The following is a 12,335-nucleotide window of genomic DNA, read 5'->3' as shown; positions in this document are numbered from 1 at the left end:
CTTCTGACGAGTCGATGCAATCAAACATGTCGACTTTCAAAACGGCTCCCGGGTAATATAACCTTTCTTACTTTAAACTTTTTCATATTTATATCTTAACACTCATCCTTCTACTTTGATTGACAAGCCTAGCAAGAGGGCAAAGAAGAACAAACCGTCCCAAGATTCGGTGGTCGCTAAGCCGGTGCTTGGCTCATCCGCTCCTGACAGCTCCACTCATTAGCCACCACCTGAGCCAGCTTCTAATATTCTAGTGCCAACCTCTGATCCGCCTGTAGAAGACGTTATCCACAATGCTGATAACCCGAAAATTCCTAGCCCGGTCAAGACAACTGACCCGGAAGTTGAATTTGTGAAAAGTCAATTTGTTGAACCGAGCTGGCCTACTGTTCTTGCCCAATGCACTGCCAAGGAGGAGTTTGCCCAACGTCGAAAAGCAAAACAGGACATCACTGATTATACTCACCTAAGCATTGGTGATATAGTCTCGGGCTATCTGGACCAAGTGCACAATAGTCGTGACCTGGAAATTGACATGGTAAAACAAATACAGCACAAATATGAGGTATAACTTATGCTTTTTTCCTGACCCTTACTTACTGTACCAGCCCCCAAGTCTATTGCTTATGAATGAATATGCTGTAGACTTAGAAATCTACTTACTGTTTGGTTGTCCGGTTTAAAGTGAATACATTTAACCCGGTGATAGCATGAAACTTTGAATTTGTGTTACACATTAGCCCCCAAGTGTCAAGTATCTTTACTTGTAAAGTGCTTGAGAATTAATATGTATGACTTGGTAGGATAGGTTAAAAAATAAAAATTCTTTAAGCATGCATTAGCCCCCAAGTGCCAAATATCTTTACTTGTAAAGTGTTTGGGACTTGAATGTTACCTTATCATGATTCTCACCATAACCTGGTGTCAATGCAGGACACCATAAGTCAATTTGAGTCGGAGATTGCCGACCTGAAGAGCCAGCTGAAACTTCAAGAGCTTGAAACTCAGAAAGCAAACTCCAAGTTCGAATTCAGCATCTCTGAACAAGAGAAATTGAAGAAAATTTTTGAATCGGAGAAGAAAACTTGGGTTGCTGAAAGGGCTTCACTAGTGACTCGGGCCGAGGCGGCAGAAGCATCTCTTGCACAAGCAACAACCGAACTGTCCGACTTAAAACGGCAGATTTCCCAAATGGTCTCAGCCATCTTCGGTAAGTCACTCTAAAAAACCTTAAACATTGTAATCTTCCAAGGATTATTGTGATAGTTATCTTCGGCTTATTGTTATGCTTATGAACATACAGGCCCCAGGAGTACCAACCTCAAGCAAAACATGCTGATCAAGCTTAAGGCGGTTTACACCTTAGTGGAGCAGTTGTACTCCGGGTCACAACGTGCCTTGGCCATTGTGGCCTTATCAAATCCCACTCCTCGCCTCCTACAAGATGTGCTGAAGCATCTCGCAGTGCTACCTCAACGGATCCAGGATTTAAGGCACGCATCTGCCATAGCCGGAGCCGTGGCCGCATTAAGCCGGGCAAAGGCATGGGTGCCATAACTTGACTTGGCTGATCTCACTCTTGGATATCCAAGACTAAAGGAGGATGGCTCTGTATTTGATGATCAAGACTTCACCGCCTGTGTCAAAGTCGTGCGTCCCTTGGCGACTCTCATTGGGAATGATACTGATCTCACTAAATATTCACCGGGCTATGATAGCGAGAACCGGAGAATCCCAAACGTGTCATATGACCAAGTCAGCCTGATCCCTCCAACGCGTAAGCATACCTTTGCCCCTGAAGTGGACCCGGCCGGTTTAATAGATGATGAGGCTGAATTTGAAGCCTTGAGCGGCATTGACTGGGCCTCATCCACGTTCCAGGACAAAGCAACCGACGGAGAGGCGGAGAAGGATAACCCGGAGTCTTCAAGCCCGCCGAAGGAATAAATCGCGAGGCATTTCATAATCTTGCAAAAACAATGCTTCACTTATTCAGACTCGGGGAGTCTTGTAATAGGATAGAAAAAACCTCTCAATGTTTGCCATGCCTTCGCGCATGCTTTAACACTTTTGGAAAACCGCCATTGTTATATATTTCTGGCTTATGTTGATCGTTTGTCTCCTTGATGTTAAATATGTTTTGCCTTGTCCTGTACATAAAACAAGCAAAAAATTTTGGGCGATTTACCGCGCCAGGGGTTTATAGAGTATTGATAACCCGGAATATAACACAAAGACATCATATACATGCCTATTTATGATTGTTTTATAATCACAATAGCATACCTGCGAGCCCTTTGATAACCTTCCCGGCTCATATGATGCTTTACTTGACACTTTTAGAACCTGGGGTACTCAATATTAATCTGGAAGAATCAAGAACCATCTCCTTAAGAAGGTTTCAAGATAGTTAAAGTAACTATATTTATAAGCAATGTTCACAGGCTCCTAATTCGAATACGACCAGAGAACTGTCCCAAAGGGGTTAAGCTAAGATTTGGATACGATCATATAGCCCCCGGTGGCTTTGGCGATGCCGATCAAGTGGGTATCGACAGCTATGTTCTCTTTGGTTCGAATACGACCTATGTTTGAACAGGAAGCCCCCAAGTGACCATAAGAGTTGTTTAATGACGCTGATTCAAATACGATCCACGTTAGACCCAAAGGAGTTAAGTTGTGATTCAACTATTATCAGGAAGCCCCCAAGTGGGTTTGGCAGTATGCCGATCAAGTGGGTATCGACATCTATGTTCTCTTTGGTTCGAATACGACCTATGTTTGAACAGGAAGCCCCAAGTGACCATGGCTAGATTCAGATATGATCATAAGCCGGACCAAAGGGAAAGCCGGATTCAGATATAATCCGGTCCCTGTTGGTAGTTTCCACCACCTGACAAAGAAGACATAAAAACATTCTTTGAGGAAAAAAAGGACAGAGGTCCTGCTTTATTGCTTTATATAATATATGCATCGTCAAAAATATATACATCTAAAGAGCCGGTGGCTCAAGTATAGTAAGGCCGAAGATGGGCAATATTCCACGGCCGGCGGGTCTCCTCCTCCGACTTATGTGAGTCTTTGTGCTCTCGAACATCAATGAGGTAATATGACCCGTTGTTTAGATTCTTGCTGACCACAAAGGGTCCTTCCCAAGGCAGCGATAGCTTGTCCATGTCAGATTGATCTTGGATGAGCCGGAGTACCAAGTCGCCTTCCTGAAAGGTTCTGCTCCTGACCCGGCGGCTGTGATAGCGGCGCAGGTCTTGCTGGTAAATCACCGAGCGGGCTATGGCCAAGTCTCGCTCTTCATCCAACAAGTCAAGTGCATCCTGACGAGCCTTTTCGTTATCCGCCTCAACGTAAGCCGCCACGCGGGGTGAGTCGTGTCGGATGTCACTTGGCAGAACTGCTTCTGCTCCATAAACCATGAAAAAAGGTGTGTAACCCGTGGATCTGTTAGGCGTAGTGTTGATGCTCCATAGCACAGAGGGTAACTCCTCCACCCAACAACCCGGAGTCCGTTTTAAGGGGACAAAGAGCCGGGGCTTGATACCCTTCAGCATCTCCTGATTAGCTCTTTCTGCTTGACCATTGGATTGAGGATGAGCAACAGATGAAACATCAAGCCGGATATTTTCTCTTTGACAGAACTCTTCCATGGCTCCCTTGGAGAGATTCGTACCGTTATCAGTTATAATGCTGTGTGGGAAACCAAAACGAAAGATCACCTTTTTCATGAACTGAACCGCTGTGGCCGCATTACACTTACTGACTGGCTCCGCCTCAACCCAGTTTGTAAATTTATCCACTGCTACCAGGAGATGTGTCTTTTTATCCTTAGACCTTTTGAAAGGTCCAACCATGTCAAGCCCCTAGACTACGAACGACCAAGTAATTGGGATCATCCTTAATTCTTGAGCCGGCACATGAGCACGTCGTGAGAACTTCTGACAACCGTCACATTTACTGACTAGATCCTCCGCATCAGCATGAGCCGTGAGCCAGTAGAAACCATGACAGAAAGCCTTGGCCACAAGAGATTTTGAGCCGGCATGATGACCACAATCTCCTTCATGAATCTCACGAAGTATCTCTTGTCCCTCTGCAGGCGCCACACAACGTTGAAACGCCCCAGTGACACTTAGATGGTGTAACTCGCCGTTAACAATCGTCATAGATTTGGAACGCCTAACAATTTGTCTTGCCAAGGTCTCATCCCCAGGTAACTCTCCCCGGGTCATGTAAGCCAAATAGGGCACTGTCCAATCCGGGATGACATGAAGAGCCACCACCAGTTGTGCCTCTGGGTCTGGCACTACTAGATCTTCCTCGGTAGGCACCTTGACAGAAGGATTAAGTAAAACATCAAGAAAGGTCCTAGGCGGCACCGGCTTTCATTGGGATCCCAACCGGCTTAATGCATCAGCTGCCTCATTCTTCCTTCGGTCAATGTGCTCCACTTGATAACCCTTGAAGTGACCAGCCACGGCATCTACTTCACGACGATAAGCCGCCATGAGAGGATCCTTGGAATCCCACTTGCCTGACACCTGCTGGGCGACGAGATCTGAGTCGCCCAGGCACCTTACCCGGCTTAAGTTCATCTTCTTGGCCATCCGGAGACCATGAACATTACGCCCAATTTGATCGTGCAAACAGTTCTGCACACACCGCTGATAAGTCGCCTGGGCACTTTTGAGTCCAAACGGCATAGATACATAACAGAAGGCTCCAAACGGAGTGATGAAAGCCGTCTTCTCCTGGTCCTTAACTGCCATCTTGATCTGATGATAACCAGAGTAAGCATCCAGGAAGCTCAAATGTTCACAACCCGCCGTAGCATCAATAATTTGATCAATACGGGGGAGAGCAAAGGGATCAGCCGGACAAACTTTGTTTAAGTCTGTGTGATCCATACACATCTGCCAAGTGCCGTTCTTCTTGAGTACTAACACCGGGTTAGCCAACCACTCCGGGTGAAAAACCTCAACAATAAACCCGGCTGCTAAGAGCCGGGCAACCTCTTCCCCAATAGCCTTCCGTCTCTCCTTGTTGAACCGTCGGAGAAACTGCCTGACCGGCTTATACTTTGGATCAATATTGAGAGTGTGCTCAGCGAGTTCCCTCGGTACACCCGGCATGTCAGAAGGTTTCCATGCAAAGATATCCCGGTTCTCACGGATGAACTCGATGAGCGCGCTTTCCTATTTAGGATCCAAATTTGCACTGATACTGAACTGCTTCGAAGCATCCCCTGGGGTAAAGTCCACAAGCTTTGTCTCAGCAGCCGATTTAAATTTCAACACCGGGTCATGCTCAGTAGTGGGTTTCTTGAGGGAGGTCATATCCGCCGGGTCAACATTGTCTTGATAAAATTTGAGCTCCTCCGTAGCACAGGCAGACTCAGCGTAAGCCGCGTCGCCTTCTTCGCATTCTAAGGCCACCTTTCGACTCCCATGCACAGTAATGGTGCCCTTGTAACCCAGCATATTGAGCTGTAAGTAAATGTAACACGGACGTGCCATGAATTTAGCATAAGCCGGTCGCCCAAACAGAGCGTGATATGGACTTCTGATTTTAACCACTTCAAACGTCAATTTCTCAGCCCTGGAGTCGTACTCATCTCCAAAGGCCACCTCCAATTCAATCTTACCAACTGGGTAAGCCGACTTACCCGGAACCACCCCATGGAAAACAGTGTTGGATGTTCTCAAATTCTTCTCAGTCAACCCCATGCGCCGAAAGGTCTCGTAGTAGAGGATATTGATGCTGCTACCGTCGTCCATGAGTACCTTAGTGAATTTATATCCACCAACCTGGGGTGCCACCACCAAGGCTAACTGACCCGGATTATCGACCCGTGGAGGGTGATCCTCTCTGCTCCATATAATGGGTTGCTCTGACCACCTCAAATAACGAGGAATTGCCGGCTCAACAGAATTCACGGCCCTCTTATGAACCTTTTGGTCACGTTTGCACAAACTAGTGGTAAACACGTGATACTGCCCACCATTCAACTGCTTCGGATGGCTTTGATAGCTCGACTGCTACTGCTGCTGCCCTCCTTGACCAGACTGCTGCTGATTATTACCACCTGGATGCCCCTGAAAACCGGAATTTGAGCCACCGCCCGGGCCATGAAAGCCGCCAGCGCCTGAGCCGCCGCCAGATCCATGACTGCCATTGAAGGTGTTGGAATTTTTAAATACCTTCATGATCGCGCAATCCTTCCATAGGTGTGTGGCGGGGTGTTCCCGGATGCCGTGTTTCGGGAAGGGCTCATTGAGTAGCTGCTCAAGAAGTGGCCTGACCTGCCGGACCGAGGCGGCTTACCCTTATATCTCTTATTGTTACCCCGCGCGTTGGCATTGGCCACAAACTCCGGGTTACCGTCCGCCTTGCGCTTATTGCCGCTTTGGTTTCCCGGGCTATGCTGTTGACCCTTTCCATTGTCGTTCCTTTTTCCCTTCCCTGTCTTCTCATCATCAAACGCGGGATCCTTGGTACTATCAGAATCGGCATATTTGACTAAAGCCGCCATCAGCGTACACATATCATTGCAGCCACGTTTAAGGCGCCCTAGTTTCTGCCTCAGCGGCTCAAAGCTGCAATTCTTCTCCAACATAAGGACTGCAGAACCAGCATCCATCTTGTCAGATGAATGAATTATCTCCTTGACCCGGCGCACCCAATGGGTGGTGGATTCACCCTCCGCCTGCTTACAATTCGTCAAGTCCACGATCGACATAGATTGCTTACAGGTGTCTTTGAAGTTCTGGATGAAGCGGGCTTTTAATTCTTCCCATGAACCAATGGAATTGGGTGGCAAACCCTTTAACCAAGACCGGGTCGTTCCATCTAGCATCATGGTGAAATATTTAGCCATTGCCGCGTCACTGACTTCCAATAGCTCCATCGCCATCTCATAACTCTCGATCCATGCTCCAGGCTGTAAGTCGGCTGTGTAATTCGGCACCTTTCGAGGTCCCTTGAAGTCCTTGGGCAACCGCACATTACGCAAAGCCGGGACCAGGCAAGGAACACCACCGGTTCTAGTGGCTATTCCCGTCTCAATGGAAGTCGTCGGATACTCTGGAAAATCTTGATGTGCGGTCTGTTGGGCCGCTAACTGAGCCACCCGCTCGTTCTCCTGACATATTCGATCTTGTACTAGATTATAGCCACCGGGCTGGTTACGGCGTTGGGCGTTGCTTGACAAAACTTCTGACTCCATGTGCCTGCTGTAACTCGGGCTCCGGTTCTGGCGAGGCGGTGCTAACCAAGGCAGGGGAGTTGAATGAATCCTGTCTCGGCTGTAAGAATAGGTCTCCTCCTGAGCTAAGGCCGTCTGGAGGAGTTCTCTGACTCTCCGGGTCTGCACCGCCGCCGGGTCATCACCGTCCATAGGAAGAGCCGCCAAACGCGTTGAAGCTGCGATTAAGTTCTCCATGGGGTTGGAAAAGTGACCCGGTGGAACCGGCACATAACGCGGCGGTGGCATGCTCACGTGAGGTGGTGCCATCTCCCGAGGCTAAGTCGGCCCTCCTGTTTCGGCTGTCATAAGCTGATTGGCCTCCGGCGGGTTACTTGGGCCTGCTCCGGGTGTAGCAAAAAGAACCCGAGGGTCGTAATTCGGAGGTAAATGGGACTGAGTCTTCTGATGTCTCCTCCTCATTACCTCATTGGACGCGTTTAAGCTCATCGTGAGCTGGTAAGCTTCTGACTGCAACCGCTGTGCCTGGGCGTGGAGAGCCGCCCGCTCTGTAGCTAGTCTAGTATCCTCAGCTGCCAAGGCTTCCTTGGCCTGTGCTATCTCCTCACGCACCCGTGCCACCTCCGTGTCATGCTCATCTTTGTTCGCAGGGATCACCGTGGCGGTTAACAGGGCCGTAAGCTTGTCCATGACCTCTATCAGCACCTGAGCCGGCGGCGCACAGGGCCACCTGCCCCGGCTGTCCCTATTCTAGATGTTATCACTGCAGCAGCCGTAGAGTTAGCACCGGGCTGGGTCCTAGCCATGAAGATTCCTTCCCATCTTGGCGGCTCATGGGGGTCCGGAATACTGATGCCATCGGAACAGCCCCCTAGCACGCCGTCTTGCACCTGATACAACGAATCCGTTGAACCGGCGGACAAATCACCGTCTGAGAGGACGGCCGTCTCACCATCATCTTCAGATCCTTTAGAAAGTTCCACTCCATGGATGCAGCCCACGAAAGCACACTTCATGATGGGTTGAGCCCGGGTCTTCCTCGCACGCTGAGCCGTCTCGATGAGGTCGGTGCCGCTGTCCGGCTCAGGTCCCGGCTCTCCGATCCGGCCGATGAAGACGTGTATTCCACCGAAGGGGACCCGGTACCCGTACTCAATTGAGCCGGCGTCGGGGCCCCAGCCTTCGTCGTCGATGTAGATCTTGCCGCGACGACTCTTGGTCATCCGGCCCGTTACGTATCCCTTGAGCCCTTCGAAGTTGCCCTCAAGAACTCAAATCCACCGTGCGCTGGCCCCACGGTGGGCGCCAACTGTCGTGGAATTGTCACGTCAGATGTCCTCGTGAAAGGACTTAGTTGTGGAGCCATCGCAACTAGGAAACTTGAAGGGGTTAAACGGGACATAGGACACGAGAGGGTTTATACTAGTTCGGCCCCTTACGGTGAAGGTAAGGCCTACGTCTAGTTGGGTTGGTATTGATGTTTCGATGACCAGGGAGCGAGATACGCTATGCCTGGTTCTCGATGAGTTGTTTCTTGCCCTAAGCCGCCATCAGGTCGCCCCCTTATATACACGGGTTGACGCCCTGCGGCTTACAGAGTCCCGGCCGGCTTATAAACAGTATCCGGCTCGGTGACTAGTTAAATGTACCTTATGATACAAGTCATGCCATTATGGTGGTTTACTACAACAGGCCTTAAGTCTCCTGTGGGCCTTAAGCCCTTTATTGAACCGCCATCTTCATGCTTGGCCTTGGGCTTCTTTCTGGTAAACCTTCTTTGCGTAACCCGGCCCCTCCTGGGCGGCTTACAAATAGTTATATCCCCAACACTTTGTATATTGAGTAACAAATGCATTAATAGAAGATTTGCAAACGGCACACATATCTTCAGCATGTGGTTAGCACATTCACTTCTTTGGGTACTACACATCCTAGCACATAAAATCTTTTGAAAGTATGGTTTAGCCCACATTTCCCTCAATTCATAAGCTCTTGTCATGAAAGCATCGTCCTTGAGACAATATTTATCAATTATAATCTGCCAAGCTTTTTCAAACTCTTCAACCGTAAGCATATGATTTACTAACTTGTGGAAATCATCAACAAATGTCTTGTATTTCTTGTATGTTTGTCCAAGAAGTTCATGAGCTCTCTTTAGGACATGCCATTTACACCATCTATGAGTGGTATTTGGTATTTCTGTTTTTATTGAATTAGCATTTGCAAGTGCCTGATCTGCAAATTAATGTCAAATTTTTCAATATTAATCTAATCAATAAACACATACTAAATTAAATAGTAGACATACCATACAAGTAAGAATAGTAGCAGGAGCTTTACCACCCATCATTGCAACAAATTCCTTAAAAGCCCATTTCAAATTTCCAACCTTTTCATTTGTAGGCAATACTCCAGCAAAAATGACACTCTCAATGATTGCTGATCCTGACAAACATTCCAAATGTCATATTGTAAATGTTTGTACCATAAGTAGTGTCAAATATGATTGCTTCTCCAAAATACTGATAAAGTGCCCTACTTCGTCCACTAGTCCACATTATAGCCTTCAACCTATTATCATCATCAACTTGTGCAGTAAATGCAAATCTATCATCTTGCGCAATTTTCTCTCTAAAAAATTCTAGTGTCTTGGCAATATCATTTTGTATGTTCTCGCTTGCTATTTCAGAACACACAGTTCTAAGTTTCCTTTTACTAAACGACACTTTAGTCGTTGAGCCATACATATCTGATATGACAGAATTTACCCTTGTAAGTGAAACATTATTTTGTCTCAAATGCTTAATAAGATCTCTTGCTGCTGGATCAATATGTTGATGAGAATACATGTGTTTCTTTTGACCACAACTTTCAACAAGCTCATGGTTGTGTTCTTCTTCGAAACTTTTGACATACCACTCTCCACAATCATTCAAATGAACCCTTAATTCAACTTTGCAACCACATCTAGTTGTTGACCTAATTGCATTCTTGTTTATACCATGGGGAATAATTAAAAATTTGTTAAAACAACATATAAATAATGCATATCATACAATTCTTTGTTGATTAAACTAAATTATTAACAATACTCACATTGCGCTGACACTTGTACTCTTGCATTGTCTGAATATCTTTGACATTCACAAAATTGTCTCCATTTCTGATGCTAAAACCAAGAACCAAAGAATATGTGTTGAAAAAGTCATATGCTTCAGCTAGAGATCCAAACTTCATACCAACATAAGGTTTGAACATATCCAAAGATTTATCTTGACAGTATGATATGATACCTTCTTAAATAGCTCCATTTACCAACGTACTAAAATAATATCAATTAGTATGTCGTAAATTTTAAAATGATTTTTTTAGAAAATTATACCTGTTATCTTCCAGATTTACAGTGCCTTCTTCTTCACCAACTTTATATGTTGAAAATAAGTAATCTTCATCTAGAGTAGTTTTTTCTCCATTAACCTTTCTTGAGTACCATTATTTGTTCCAAATTTAGATTGAACTTCTTCAAGCTCATCGTTGTATTCGTCGAAATCAATCCTTTCAATATAATATTTCTATGTAAGCAATTCTACTTAGACTGATAATGTCAATATAAATACACTTGTTCCATACCTAAGATTTTGCTGAGAAAGAACGTCTCTTGCATCTGAAAAATCTTCAGATTGTTCTTTTGTGGAGCTTTTTTCAGCAATCTGAGTATCAACAATGCTACATTTTGAAATAACATATAATTCATTTAGTATTCACATCCAGATTAACAAAGTATGTTGTAAGTTGGGTTAAGTTAAAATAAAAAAAATACCTGTTAAGCTAAACTATACCTTGATGTGAAATAAGTTTGTCGGTCTTCAACCATATTTAGCAGATCCAGGAAGCTACCATTCATACATACATTATCAACATGCATACTGACAAAATAAAATCACACCAAAATTAGTTAGAAATTACAAATCAGGCAGATAGCACAGTGATATGTGAAACTTATAATACAAAATGTTAAGAAATGTGAAATCATGCATGTAGCACATTTAGATATGTGAAAGTGTATATTACACAAAATAAAATAAATGAAATAAGATTAAAAAAATGTAATTGAAATCTACACGTTCCTGATAATTATGCTTTCAAAGGCTGATTCATACATAATATAAATAAAATATATACATATAACCACCAGTTATTTATGAATAAGAAAAAAATTATTAAGAATAAAACGATGATTCATAGCTGACCCATACCTGTGTGCTTTAGTTGTAAGTTGTTCTTGCTTGATATGACGGATCTGTAACGGCGGTCAAATACTTCCAGCGTTTCTACTTTGAATTTGTTGAACGAACTGTACAACCGTGAACGATGGTCAAATAGTTCATCTAGAATGAACAAAGTGGAAGCAACAGGCCGACATCTAGCAAAAGAAGAAGGAAAGAAAACCTTGAAATAGAAGAAGAAGAGGTAGAGCAATGGAGAAGAACAGAGAAAGAATAGAGAACCGGGGGAATGGATAGGAACAACGGGGAGTAGATATTTTCATCCTCATATTGACAAGATAGCAGGGGACCCACGTACTATCGTCAGAAGAAGGACAATGTATAAGTCAGAAAAATACTCAGTCGTATTTCACATGTATAGCAAAAGGACTGTGCTAACGACCAGTCGACTGGTCGTTAGCGACAGATCTGCACGATTAGTTCGCTAACCTAGGTCTATGCAATACCTATTGAGCCTAATAACCAATTAAGCCACCTTTTGTTGTTGTCTATTGTAGGTAAACAATGTTATTTGAACCTTTCTTATTTTTGCCATGTCAGAAAATAAATAAAGTTTGGCTTGGTAACTTTGGCATGATCAGCATGATAATTAGGGTATGAGCAACATGATAACTATACCATGATAAGGCTGATAACTACAGTACGAGAAGGTTAAGGCATGAGGAAGTATGATAATTTAACACATAAATTACCGATGAAAATGTATAAAAAATTTTTCCCTTGGATGAAAGATACCATGGTGTTTAAAACGTAAGATATTAGTTATCAAATTTGTGATGTATACATTATCATGTTTTTTACATAGAAATTACCGGGTGTGTATTTTTCAACAA

General features: G+C 44.8%; 1 protein-coding gene across 10 annotated transcripts; it reads right to left on the bottom strand.

The window, feature by feature from the left end:
• Positions 1 to 8,777: 8,777 nt before the first annotated feature.
• LOC119308548 lies at positions 8,778 to 11,734 on the bottom strand. Of its 10 annotated transcripts, none has more exons than XR_005150156.1 (7): positions 11,473 to 11,734; positions 11,056 to 11,142; positions 10,847 to 10,942; positions 10,599 to 10,771; positions 10,313 to 10,538; positions 9,525 to 9,661; positions 8,778 to 9,451 (listed from the first exon to the last, which is right to left on the bottom strand). XR_005150156.1 is itself a non-coding variant. In XM_037584681.1 (5 exons), the coding sequence occupies exons 2-5, from the start codon at positions 11,139 to 11,141 to the stop codon at positions 9,593 to 9,595; spliced, it is 324 nt and encodes a 107-aa protein (XP_037440578.1). In that variant the 5' UTR covers position 11,142; positions 11,473 to 11,734; the 3' UTR covers positions 8,778 to 9,592. The 10 variants fall into 10 exon arrangements, 1 of the variants encoding a protein (XP_037440578.1); XR_005150158.1 differs by having other exon boundaries at positions 10,313 to 10,385; XR_005150157.1 differs by having other exon boundaries at positions 10,313 to 10,771; positions 11,473 to 11,570; positions 11,666 to 11,714.
• Positions 11,735 to 12,335: the final 601 nt, after the last annotated feature.

Source organism: Triticum dicoccoides, chromosome 5B, assembly GCF_002162155.2.
Source record: "Triticum dicoccoides isolate Atlit2015 ecotype Zavitan chromosome 5B, WEW_v2.0, whole genome shotgun sequence".
NCBI classification, from domain to species: Eukaryota; Viridiplantae; Streptophyta; class Magnoliopsida; order Poales; family Poaceae; genus Triticum; species Triticum dicoccoides.
This window is presented reverse-complemented; position numbering and strand designations above follow the sequence as displayed.